Here is a 12,630-nt window from a genome sequence, read left to right as displayed (position 1 = left end):
TTTTTTTTTTTTTTTTTTCTTTTGTGTGTGTGTGTGTGTATATATATATATTTTTTTTGGTGGTACTGGGGATCAAACTTGGACCTTGCCCTTGTGACCTTGTGAGGCACACAGCAGAACCACTGAGCTAAATCCCTGGCCCTGTTTTTTATATTTTTGATAGTCATTCCACCTAAAAGTAGTTTTGATTTGCAATCTGCTAATGGCTAGTAATATTGAACATATTTCCAAAAATTCTTGACATTTGTACTTCTTTTGAGTACCTGCTCATTTACTGAATTTTTGGTGTTGTTATTAAAGTTCTTTATATATTCTATATATTAATCCTATTAGAAAAGTAGCTGGTATAGATTTTTTCCATTCTGTAGGCTGCCTTCACTTTTTAGTTTTCCTTGCTGTGCAGCAACTTTTAAATTCAATGTAGTCCCACTTACTGATTCTTGCTATTATTTCTTGTGTTATTGGGGCTCTGTTCAGGAAGACTTTGCCTGTACCTATGGTTTCAAGTGTTTTTCCTGTTTTCTTTTAGCAGTTTCAAAGATTCAGGTCTTAAACTCAGGTCTTTGATTCATTTAAAAAAAAAACAACTTTATATTCTTTATTAGTAAATATTTGGCATACATATAGACCACATTCATCATAGGGAATTTTTTTTCCCCATTCCCTTTTACCCATTTCTTTTTGTACTGGGTATTGAACTCCAGTCCTTGTGCTTGTGAAGCAGGTGGCAGAACCACTACACTTAACCCCCAGACCCTGCCCTCCATTTGTTTTTGGGGGCACTGGGGATTGAACTTGGGCCCTTGCTCTTGCAAGGCAGGCAGCAGAACCACTGAGCTAAATCCCCAGCCCCCTCCATTTTTGAATTAATTTTTTGTACAAATTCAGGTTCAATGTTCCACAAGTAGATGTCCAGTTTTTCCAACATCATTTGTTAAAGAGATCTTTTTTCCTCTAACATACACTTTTGGTTCCTTTGTCCAAAATGAGATGGATGTAGTTATGTGGGTTTGTTTCTGTGTCCTCTATCCTGTTATTTTGGTCTACATGTCTGTTTTTGTGTGATTACCATGCTCTTTTATTTTGTACCAAGAATCGAACTCAGGGCCTTGTAGTTGCCAGGCAGGCACTGTGCAACTGAGCCATGTCCCTGGCCCATCATGCTATTTTCTGTTACTGAAATTTTCATTGTAGAGATCTTTTACCTCTTTGTTTACATTGATCCCTAGGTATATTAATTTGGTATTACTGTGAATAGAATTGTTTTTCCAATTTCTTAATCCATTATTGGTGTATAGTGAAGTTACTGCTTTTCATGTTGATTTTATATCCTGCTACTTTGCTGAATTCATTTATGAATTGTAAGCCTTTTGGTAGCATCCTTAGAGACTTTTAAATATAGGGTTATATCATCTGTGAATCAAGATACTTTGATTTTTTTCCTTTCCTATTTCTATTCCTTTTATTTTTTTCTCTCTTGGCTAATTAGGTAACATTTCAAGAACTACACTGAATAAGACTTGTGAGACTGAATATCCTTGCCTTGTTTGTGAACAAATTTTCATATTTATGAAGTCTAATCTATCTGTTTTTTTTTCTTTTGTGTCTGTCTTTTTGAAGAAACTACTGCCAAATCTTAAATTCATAGTGATTTTCTCTTTTGATTTTTTCTCTGAGTTTTATAACTTTAGCTCCTAAATTTAGGTCTTTGATCCATTCTGAGTTTTTGTACATGATATAAGGTCAGGGTCCAACTGCATTCTGTTGTATGAAGATATCTAGTTTTACTAGGTCTATTTGTTGAGCAGACTATCTTTCCACACTGAATGGTGGTGGCATCCTTGTAAAAAAAGAACCACAGACTTTCTACCCCAGGTGTGGTGCACACTGATAATCCCAGTCACTCTTGAGTTGAAGCAGGAGCATCACAAGTTTAAGAATAATCTGGGCAATTTAGTGAGACCTTGTCCGCCCACATCCGGAAGGGCTGGGATTTGGCTTAGTTACTGAGTAACAGCTTAGCATGTGTGAGGCCCTGGATTCAATATCCAGTACTAGAGAATGAAAAAAAACCAGCTGAGCGTGGTGGTGTTCCTCTGTAATCTTAGCACTCATGAGGCTGCGGAAGGAGGATCTTGAGTTTGGGGCCAGCCTGGTCTACCTAGGCAAGATCTAGTCTCAATAACCACTACTACCACCCCCCACACCCCAAACATGAATCAATGTTTATTTCTGAGCTTTTGTTTTATAATTCTACTGGCCTATATGTCTGTCTTTATGTCTATAACACACTGTTTTGATTATTGTAGCTTTGTGAAATTTGGAAGTAGGAGTCCTCCGAATGTGTTTTCTCTTTGCAAGATGGCTTTGGCCATTGGAGGTCCCTTAAAGCCCCATATAGAAATTATTACTGTTATTACTTTTATTTTTGGTGAGACAGGGTATCTATGTAGTTCAGGTTGGCCTTAAACTAACTAAACTCAGCCTAGGATTGCCTCAAACTCATAGCAATCCTCCTGCCTCAGCCTCCTGAGTGCTAGGATTACAGATGTATGTCACCATGCCCAGCTCCATATGGAATTTTGAGTAGGCTTTTCTATTTCTGTAAAAAGTCCACTGGGATTAAGAGAGGGATGATCCTACATCTGTAACTGTCTGCACAGCGCCATCATCTTAGCATCAAGCCTTCCTTCATGAACACAGAACGTCTTTTGCTTGCTTGGCTAAGTTTATCCCTAAGTATTTTATTCTTACTGATACTAACTAAAAAATTTTTTGGCTTATTAATTGCTAATGTATTATGCACAATTCTACTTTATGGTTTTTTCATATAACATATCAAGACAGCGTATCATAATTTAATTACCATGCTTATAATAAAACATTTACAATATTATCAATTCTGAACAGTACAAGTAATGCTACACCTTTACTGTAGATGTCTTTTAAAAGAATTTTTTAATGAATTTTTTTCCAGTAGAGAAAAGGAGAAGATGAGAAGTCAGATAGAAGGTATTTTATAATTTAGAACAAGATCATAATGAGCTTTAGATACTCTCTGACCACAAATTTCTAGCCTTTTATATATATTTAACAATTTCTCTTCTTTCCCATTAATCACTAAAAAATCCAATTGAGAGTGAAGATATGCTGTTTTTCTGGGGTACGAAATGATCTGTATTCTTCCCCCCCATCAAATGAATTATATTTTTGGAGGCTGAGGCAGGAGGATCTTGAATTGGGGGCCAGTCTGGGCAACATAGTGAGTTCTAGGCTAGCCCGGACTACATAATGAAACACTGTCTTAAACAACAACAACAACAACAACAACAAAACAGTAAGTGACTAGCAGCTCAGGAAGTGAAGAATCAATGAGCAGAACCACCTGGACAGTGGAAGGGACAGTGGGAGGCACAGTGATAATGCTGCTCTGCTGTTACCAGCCAGTCCCAGAGGGGAAGGAAGGGAGGAAGGGGGCAGAAGGCCGAGATGGCACCAATTGTTGAAGAATGTCCACTTGCAGCTGGATGGCCACATTATAGAAGCATTTATTCATCTGAATTATATTAGAAAAAAATAGATTGTACTAAAAATTTCCTATGGTTATAGTAACTGTATAGTCCAGGAAAACCTTAAAGAAATGGAAGTAGGGCCAGGGATTTAGCTCAGTGGTTCTGCCGCCTGCCTTGCAAGTGCAAGGTTCTGAGTTCGATCCCTGGTACTGGAAAAAGAGAGAAAGAAAGAAAGAAATGGAAATAGTGAAAGAAAAGATATTTTTCTGGGGTGAGGTTACAATTCATTATCTTGAAAGCAGAGCTATAAAGAAAAAATATACCATAAATATGCTCGATGGTTTGTGTTTTAATGTGTTTTTTCTTTGCTTTGGTAATCATTCTTTCAAATCTATTACAGTGTTATAGGATCTTATTATTATACTAAGTTACTTATGAACATTCAATTATGCAGCTGCATTAAGGTCTCTACTAACCTGTATAACCAGTTTCTCTAGTCAATTAAATCAAACAATTGCCTTGACTTTGTTTTCACAGAATTGAACCTCTCTGAATAAACTGGGATGACAAGTTGCTTTGTGCTTCAGAGGCAGACAGCCCTGCGTGTATGTGGGGCGGGACGGAGTGGGGGCCAGAGCAGCAGGGAAGGACTCAGCCTTTTCATACTGCCGGAACTTCATCTAGATGGAGCTATTTACAACTTATCAAATTGAACTTCAGTTGCACAACAGTAGTGAGTTACACATTTTTGTTCAGTTTTTTTTCATGATGGCAATTACATGTATTTGGTTTTAATATTGTAAGAGTTGAAAGCCTTACCTTCACGGTATCTATTACACAAGCGGGGACCCCTCATTCTCTGGATTTTAAAGACTAGACACTATTGTCAGTTTTCAGACTATATTTCTTTATAAATTTGTTTGTAGGCTTTCAAATCAACCAAATCTGTTTCCTTCTCCTTTTTGTGGTGTTAGTGACCAATACAAGGGCCTTGCACGTATTGGACAAGTGCTCTACCTCTACCTTAACGCTCGAATCTATCTTCACTCCTCAGGCAAAGTAGACAGTGATAATTTCCACTTCTGAAATAAATGGAATATATGGTTTTAAAGTCTTTCTGTAACTATAGTGATCAGTATTTACAAAGTTTCACAATCACTCACTTTGCCTATTGTTAGTAATCTTTTCCTTATAGGAAAGCCTTAGTAATAAATGACTCAGGAATCATACATGTAATAAATGACTCAGGGTTAAACTCATGATACAACATTTTATAGAATTGTTATTCCACCTTTGTTTCAGTGACTTGGATATATGATTCAGAGAAAAGCAGCACTTGATTAAAATTTAATTATATATTTTGATTCAAATATTAATTTAAATTCTACCTAGAAGATAATCTAAAATATTTTCTCCTAGAATTTAAAAAGGATATAAAGGTGACCACACTGCTTTTTCCCTAAACGTGGAGTTTTATTTCTTGTGGATTTTACTTTTCATGGAAACTCAGAAAAGTGGTTCTTTCTTGCCCAAATGCACTGTTGAATGATTAACACCGAGTTGCTTTTTGTATAAAACACCCACGATTCAACCACCAGGATCCTGGAGAAGCTCTGTCGTGCTAGGGAGGACTGGGGTGCTTGACTGCGGGCAGGCCCAGCAGGTCTCGGGAGAGAGACAGGACACAGTGGGGTGACTCTCAGGGGCCAGGGGCGGTAGCTGGTTACTAGTATTTCTGCAAGCCTTTGGTTATTTCATAACCCAAACCAAACGTATGCTGATTAACTGATTACCAGCTTTGCTTCTGTTCCTCAGATTCTTTTTGTTTTGGTACCGGGGATCGAACTCAGGACCTTGAGCTTGTGAGGCAGGTGGAGGAACCACTGAGCTAAATCCCCAGAGCTGGTCCTCAGATTCTTAAGATATGGGCCAGATGAGAAAAAGTTCACGAGAAAAGGATGTAAAAATACTTGAGAACTAACTAGCATGGAAGGAATGACTGAAGTCACTGAAATAGACAGGATTACAGAGCCTTATTTCTGCAAAGTGCAGCCCTCTGGTACTTTTATTAGATCTTGTTTAAATGCAGATTCCCAGGATTTGTTCTAAACCTACTTCGTCATGATATAGGAAGGTAGTCTGTGGAAATCTACATTTTAAACAGCAACCTTGGATTTTAGCTCATAAGCACTTTAGAACTTCTAGTGTCAGGGACACCTACACTTAGGGTTGAAAGATGATGAAGACATCAGTGAAGTAGACTAAACAGCTATTTGAGGGACAGGACTTCACTGTCCAGGAAGACAGTGTTATAAAGCAACAAGAACACAGCATTTTTCTAGTGTCACAAATGTTACAGAATGATATGCCGCAAGCACCCCAAACTGGATGGCCATGAAGAATATACTGGCAACTGGGAGGCCTTTAGCAATCTCTGAGGGAGACATGGCTGACAAGGGCAGAGATATTATGATAAATATAATATAAATGTTTGACGGGGAAAAAGAATAAATGAAGGTAGTGAAAGACCCTCCAGTAAAGAGGAGCAAGGAAAATCAGTTTGGATGGCCCAACTATAGTGAGGAGACAGACGCCAGGACGAATGGATCAGGGAGTTCATGAGCTGGAGAGCAAATGCTGGGAAACAGGACAGAGGCAGAAAAGTAGAAACATGAGGCAGTGCTGGTGAGGGCCTAATTGATGTTCAACAGAAATCTGTAATGCTTTCAGCAGTTCAAGTAACAAATTTCTGCAAGAATTTTTCAGTACATTGCCACAAAACCAAAAAACCTTCTCTGTCTTTCCTTCCCTTAAGTATAGATTAATTACTGGATTGTAAATACTATGCTAAAGGTAGAGACAGATGAACTTGGCAACAAAGCAGTCTAGAGCACTAGTGAACTGTGGTGCTCAGATGGTAGATAGAGTCCAAGCTTGGGCAACAACAGAGGAAAAATCAGGAGAGCTGGATAGACTGAAAAAATATGAAGCATATCCCAGACCGCAACTCACAATGAGTCCAAAGAAAGTGCAGATCTAAAGGCCTGGGAGACCCCGAAGGGTAAGAGATTAGTCACAGCACAGAGTTTTCAAGTTCAAGTGTAAGAAATTTCTTCCTCTTTCAAAGCCATCCCTGAGAAATTAAAGTGGTTCACTGTATTAACAGTGCTGACACTGTGTGTGTTAAGAATTTGTATAACTTGCAAGTAGCTTTTAAATGAAAAAAATTATGTAGCCACTCACATGACACACTCAAGTAAAGAGATTAAACAACTACCTTATGTTTTTGCTATATAAACTATATAATTTATAAATAATAAATTGTCTACCTCACTTTGGTAGTGGCTGACATTTGATCACATACATGCATACTCACATGATCTAATATATGAACCTATAAAAACATGGCTTAAAGAAATTCTAGCACATCATCCTGGAGTCCATGAAAACTGACTTTTCCTCGGTGTAAGTATCTGGCAAGATCAGACACACACACAATTGTCAGTGAATGTTCTGTTCATGTAACAAGTTAGCCATTCACAAGGAAGACAAATATAGGTTCATCATTATCAAAATAAACATTACTTTTTAAAATTCCGTATCAGAATAGTCTCAGAAACATGAGCTACAGTGATTGCAGCTAGTGCTCCATTTGTGTCTCTAGCTGGCACATCCTCAGAATAGGTGAGGATGCTAGCACGATGGGAGATGAGGGACTGCATGAAACACAAGCACAGACATGCAGAGAAAACCAAGCCTCCCCAAGTCTGAAAGAGTACAAAGTGCATTCTGTTAACTGTGTGAGGATGTGACGTTACAGTTTTTCTCCAAAGTTACTTTCCAAAGCATACTGGAAGAAACCAGCTGCAAGGTCTGTCAAACTGCAACAAGGGACAGAAAGCGGGCACAGCTACGAGTCCCTGACAATCCCCCTCTGCTTTTCTATCTGTTGCCCTCAGGTTCCAGCTGCTGTCTCATTGTTCTTTACCTTTTTTGTTTGTTTTTAAACAGATTCTTTCTTCCTCAAGAGATAGGGTCTCACCCTGTCACCTGCAGGCTGTCCTGGATCTGGGCTCAAGCAAACCTCCCTCAGAATGGCCAAGGCAGTCTGTAGTTAAAGCAGCGGCTTGGCTTGCCACTGGTGCTTAGACGGCCACACCGACACAGACCCACCTTTACCAGGACACACACACTGCTTCTGCTGCCCCAAGGGTCCTTTGCTGCTGTGCTCCTCGCTCTTCCTTCCCTGGAGCTTCTGGGGATGCTGGTCTTCGCACTGTTTCCCTGGTCTCACCTTTGCTGAATGCTAAGTAGTAGGAATTGGACTGCATGTCCAATTTTAGATCACTTTTTAGATCACTTCTGCCTATCTTAAAAGCTACGTCCTCCCTTCCTGTATTGTTTTTCTGGCTTTTTCCTCTTAGATGTTATGAAACTATGTCTTAAAACATAGAAATAATCTATTGACTTGACCAGGAAATATCTTACTGAAACTTGTTTTGTTTGGAATCTAACAACTATTTACAAAAAGTGAGTGTGGAGGCACAGAGAGGTTAAATCTCATGTCCAAGTTATTACTTGCTCTCTAATGCTTGTCCAAACTGAGACTGATCACCTGGAGAGTCATTTGTTTAGCTTATACTTGGTATTGCGTCACAGTAACAGAAAGGAAAGCAGTATTAAGTAAGAACAATGTAAGGTGTGAACAGGTAAGAATCCCTCTCAGAGCTGGGGATGGTGGTGCATGCCTGTAATCCCAGCATTTGGGAAGGCTGAAGCAAAGGATTGCTGTGAGTTTGAGACCAGCCTGGGCTACACAGTGAGTTCAAGGCCAGTCTGAACTACACAGAAAGACTGTCTCAAAAAACAAAAACAAAACAAAACCACTACAAGTATCCTTGTCCTTAGTGCCCCTAAACAGAGTATAGATTAAAGCACATGCATGTAGGCATGCATGCATACAATAAAGAAACAGGACAAACGTTCTACAAAGAAATACGCTTCAGAGCTATTCTTCTATGCTATGTATAACTGACTTTTTCCCTCCACCCCTGCATCCATGTGGCACCCACAGAGAAATAGTAGCACTCACTGTGAGCCTTGGGCATCCTTGTTTGGCTGGGAGCCACAGGCAGTAAGAAAGGTCACAACCTTCTTCTCTGCTCAACTCACTTGGTTCAAATCTACTCTATTTTTTACCTGCCAGAAGACCCAGCTTACTGTCAATTCCAATATAAGCTCCAAAGGATTTCTTTTGCCCTTTTCACTATCTCCAGCATCAACAATGATGCCAGTATACTCAAAAAATGATGCCAGTGCTCAAAAAATAGATGTCGGGAGAATAAATTTGCTTTTGGCACTGCCTAATGCTCCAGCTGAAGGGATTTCCTAACTATTTCTTTGCTGAGCTAAAGGGCACCTGTGGGCTAAGTCATTTCACAACACTACCTTTACAAGCTCTAAGGAAATAAATTTCTTTGGGAAGAAGTAACAATTTCTGTATAATGGGAAATCGTGCAGGTTATTAGAGTCCTTCAACTTGTCTACCGAGCTAGGAGTGGTGGCATATACCTATAACCACAGCACTCTGGAGGCTGAGGCAGAAGGATGTATAACTGGATAAAAATATTAACAAATGGGCTATTGTGGCTTTCCTCATGACAGCCCATCCTGCTTTCTCCAGAGTGTTCTTTTATCTTACTTTTCCTCTTTTACTGGGCACAAGCTCACTCTGCAGAGCCAGTTTCTCCCCAACACTTCACTTTTACTTTCTTGAATAAACTTGGTCATTGCTTAAAAAAAAAAAGAGTTAACAGTAAGGGAGGGGGCAGGAAGAAAGGAAAGAAGGGACAAGGAAAAAAATAGGAGGAAAAAAATGGAAACAAAGCTTTTGCAAATAAGGAGGTGAAGAGGGGTTGCTGCAAAGAGGGGAGGGGAAAAAAGCAGCAAGATGTATCATGCACAGATGCAAATTCCCTATGATGAATGTGATATTACATATACCTAAAATGTACCAATAAAATAAAAAAATGCAAAAAACCCCAAAAGCTAAAGAAAAAATTAAAAAAATTAACAAACAGATATGAGATCTTCAAAAAAGTAACAAAGTTCAAAACATTTATTTTTAAAAAGAATGGAATTAACAAACTGTAGAATTGGAAAGGTATTTTTTGGTGTGAAAACAAGGATAGACAATTCTCCACACAAACAATAAAAATAGTGGGATTTCTGACTGGAGATAATTTAGTGGATCGAATAGAGACTACTTTATTCAAATTTGGAAATGGCACTAATTCTGCCCAATTTAAGAAACTATGGAGGATTCAAGATTGTTCAAAGGAGCAAGAAAAAGGTAGGAAAAAACATGGGAAAATGTGTCTTTCAACTGTGTCAGTGGCATACTGGAGTAACTGGCAATCATACAGAGAGTGGATTAGCACAGCTTCTGTAGACGGTAGATATGTATCAATGGGAACATTCTACACTTTTTGTTCTTTTTTCTTTGTATGAGCAAGAAGATTCTTTAATATTAATGAAAGCAACAATATGTAAATACATACACAAGGTCTTGCTGTGTAGTACTGGATTACAGGCGTGTACCACCATGCCCGGCTCCAATTCGAGATGTTTAAACAGGAGTTACTCCATGACTCTTATTTCTCCAACATTCTTCACTCATTTTTACTTTTTTCACCCTTTTTTTTTCCCTCTTCTCGATCCCTAAGACAGTTTCTCACAGAGAAGCCACAGAAAGAAAATGTGTTACATATCTGCCCAGTGCTGTTTGTTTTAAAACAGGGTATCATGTAGTTCATGCAGGCCTTGAACTCAGTATGTCATGTAGGCTGGCCTTGAACTCATAGCAATCCTAGTATCTTGGCCTCCTGAGTGCTGGGATTACAGGCATGTGCTACCACACCTGGTGCAGGTAGTATTAAGAAAAAACTAGAAAGAGAAGCTGTGCATGGTGGCGCACACCTATAATTCCAGGTCCCAGAACGCTGAGGCAGGAGGATGGATGTGAGCCTGGGCTACCTACTGAGTTCAGCCTGAATATATAGGGAGATACTATGGAAGAAGGGATGGCAAAGAAGAAGAGGAAGAGAAGAGGAAGAAGAGGAGGAAGAAGAGAAGAAACAGAACAGATTAGCAACTAATATAATGCACTACACACAGCAAGGGAATTAACTGCTTCCAATTCACACACACAAATTCATACACACATATGCTGGGTTGCTTGGTAATAATAATACAGGCTATGTTCAGAAAAGTATCAAAGTTATTTGTCTAGGTGGTCTTCGTGGTAGGGACCTTCATTCTGCTTCAAGTTTACCCCCAAATTCCCCAATTTTCTAACATTTTAGCCCATCATAACCAGAAACTAGCCAAGTGTGATGGTGCATGACTGTAATCCCAGAGGCTTGGGTGCTGAGGCAAGAGGATTTGAATTTAAGCCCAGCCTGGGCTCCACAGTTTGAGGCCAGACTAGAACACAGCAAAACTTTGTCTTAAAAAAAAAAACTGGCTGGTGATTTAGCTCAGTGGTTTTGGCACCTACCTTGCAAGTGCAAGGGACTGAGTTCGATCCCCAGTACCAAAACAAAACAAAAAAACAAGCTTTGTATTAAACAGAGGAATATACAGACCAAGAAAAACAGTCCCCTTGGGTGTGGTGGTCTGTGGCCGCAGTCCCACAGAAGAGAGGCTAAGGTGGGAGGATACCTTGAGTCAAGGAGTTTATGAGATAAGTCTGGGCAACACAAGAACTCAGCTGCAAGCTGCTAGAAAGAAAAGAGCCACACCATAGAAACACAGTCCATTCCCTTAAGAAGCTTATAGAAAGCCAAGACAACAATTTTGTGCACATGCCTATCTATCTTGGCATACAAGATAGCACCTGGATCAGAGGTCAGTTTTATGTGGGGTTCAAAAAGTTGGTGATACTTGAAACTGACCTTGAAAGGCAAGTAGTTGTGATGAGGACAAGTGCATGCTGGGCAGAGACCAGAGCGTGTATCTTAGTTACTTTTCTTGTTGCTGGGACAAAACATCTGAAACCCAAAGTTATAGGAGGAAAGGTCTGTAGAGGTTCCAGTCCATAATCAGCTGGCTCCAGGCAGACTGGCACTGCAGACAGGCATCGCAGAGGAGAAACAGTTCATGGCAGGCAGAAGGTAGTAATGCAACAAGCTCTTTCTACCTCTTGTATTTTATCCAGCCTGCTCAGGACACAGCACTCTCAGTCTTAATCCCATGCCTGTGATCCTACACTGCACCATGTATCAACCCTGGTGTCACACACTCTATATCAGGCTCCTCTGACTGAAGCTTTGGGGATGTCTAGACACAAGCCATACAGTGTGCAAAGGCCCGGAAGCAGCACAGAGCACATGGAGTGTTCGAGCAGCTATGTACGGTGGGAAAAGGCTGTGTGTGGCACAATGTAAGATGCAACTGGACAGGCAGGCAGTCTGCATGTAGGAAGAACAAGAGCTTACATTTAGAAAGAACACTGGTGGCGAGCCGAGTGGCTTAAAAAAGAGAGCAATGCCAGTCAAGTGGTTATGAAGACAATCCAGGTGAGAGAGGATGAGAGAGTGTACCAAGTTAGGACAAAGGAGGAGACTGCAAGATGTTCAGGAGAGAAGACTGTGTGAAGGCCGGAGGGAGGGCTTCAGCCTTGCTCTTTGAATAAATACATAAATTACGCATCTATGATGTTATACATGCCGAATGATATTTTGGAAGTGGTAGCTGAAGCTACGGAAGACAATACAGTAACATGCAATAAAAATAGCGCCAAAGCTTAGTGCTGGGACGAGTCGACATTTACACAACAGTCAGAGACAAGGGCACAGCGGAGCCTGAGAAGCGGAAGGACAACAAAGTGCTGAAGCTGGGGCAAAAGACACCCTGCTCAGGGTCAGCATCCGACTGGCCCTCTGTGCCTCACCAGAGTCTGAATGCTGTGGGGACACAACTGACAGTGCCAAGGGACGTTTTGTTTGCAGAAAAACTTTACATGGATGGATAAACTTCTTTTGCTAAATTAAAAAAATTTAAAATGTAGGCCAGGGATTTAGCTCAGTGGTTCTGCCACCTGCCTAGAAAGCACAAG

General features: G+C 40.0%; 1 protein-coding gene across 3 annotated transcripts in view; it reads right to left on the bottom strand.

Moving 5' to 3' along the window:
• The window catches only part of Pibf1 (progesterone immunomodulatory binding factor 1), a 203,252-nt gene that overhangs the window by 47,360 nt on the left and 143,262 nt on the right, over positions 1-12,630 (bottom strand). Inside the window, exon 15 of one of the 3 annotated variants that reach the window (XM_010622338.2) lies at positions 11,136-11,639. The exons of the other annotated variants lie outside the window; for them this stretch is intronic. Within the exon in view, the coding sequence (XP_010620640.1) occupies positions 11,577-11,639 (63 nt within the window). The 3' untranslated portion in view covers positions 11,136-11,576. Of the gene's footprint in view, positions 1-11,135; positions 11,640-12,630 lie in introns of those variants that run through there. 3 annotated transcript variants of the gene reach the window in all.

The sequence above is a fragment of the Fukomys damarensis genome, unplaced genomic scaffold (genome assembly GCF_012274545.1).
Source record: "Fukomys damarensis isolate Sample0158 unplaced genomic scaffold, DMR_v1.0_HiC HiC_scaffold_6, whole genome shotgun sequence".
NCBI classification, from domain to species: Eukaryota; Metazoa; Chordata; class Mammalia; order Rodentia; family Bathyergidae; genus Fukomys; species Fukomys damarensis.
Note: the sequence above shows the minus strand (reverse complement) of the source record. Positions and strands in the feature narration are given on the sequence as shown.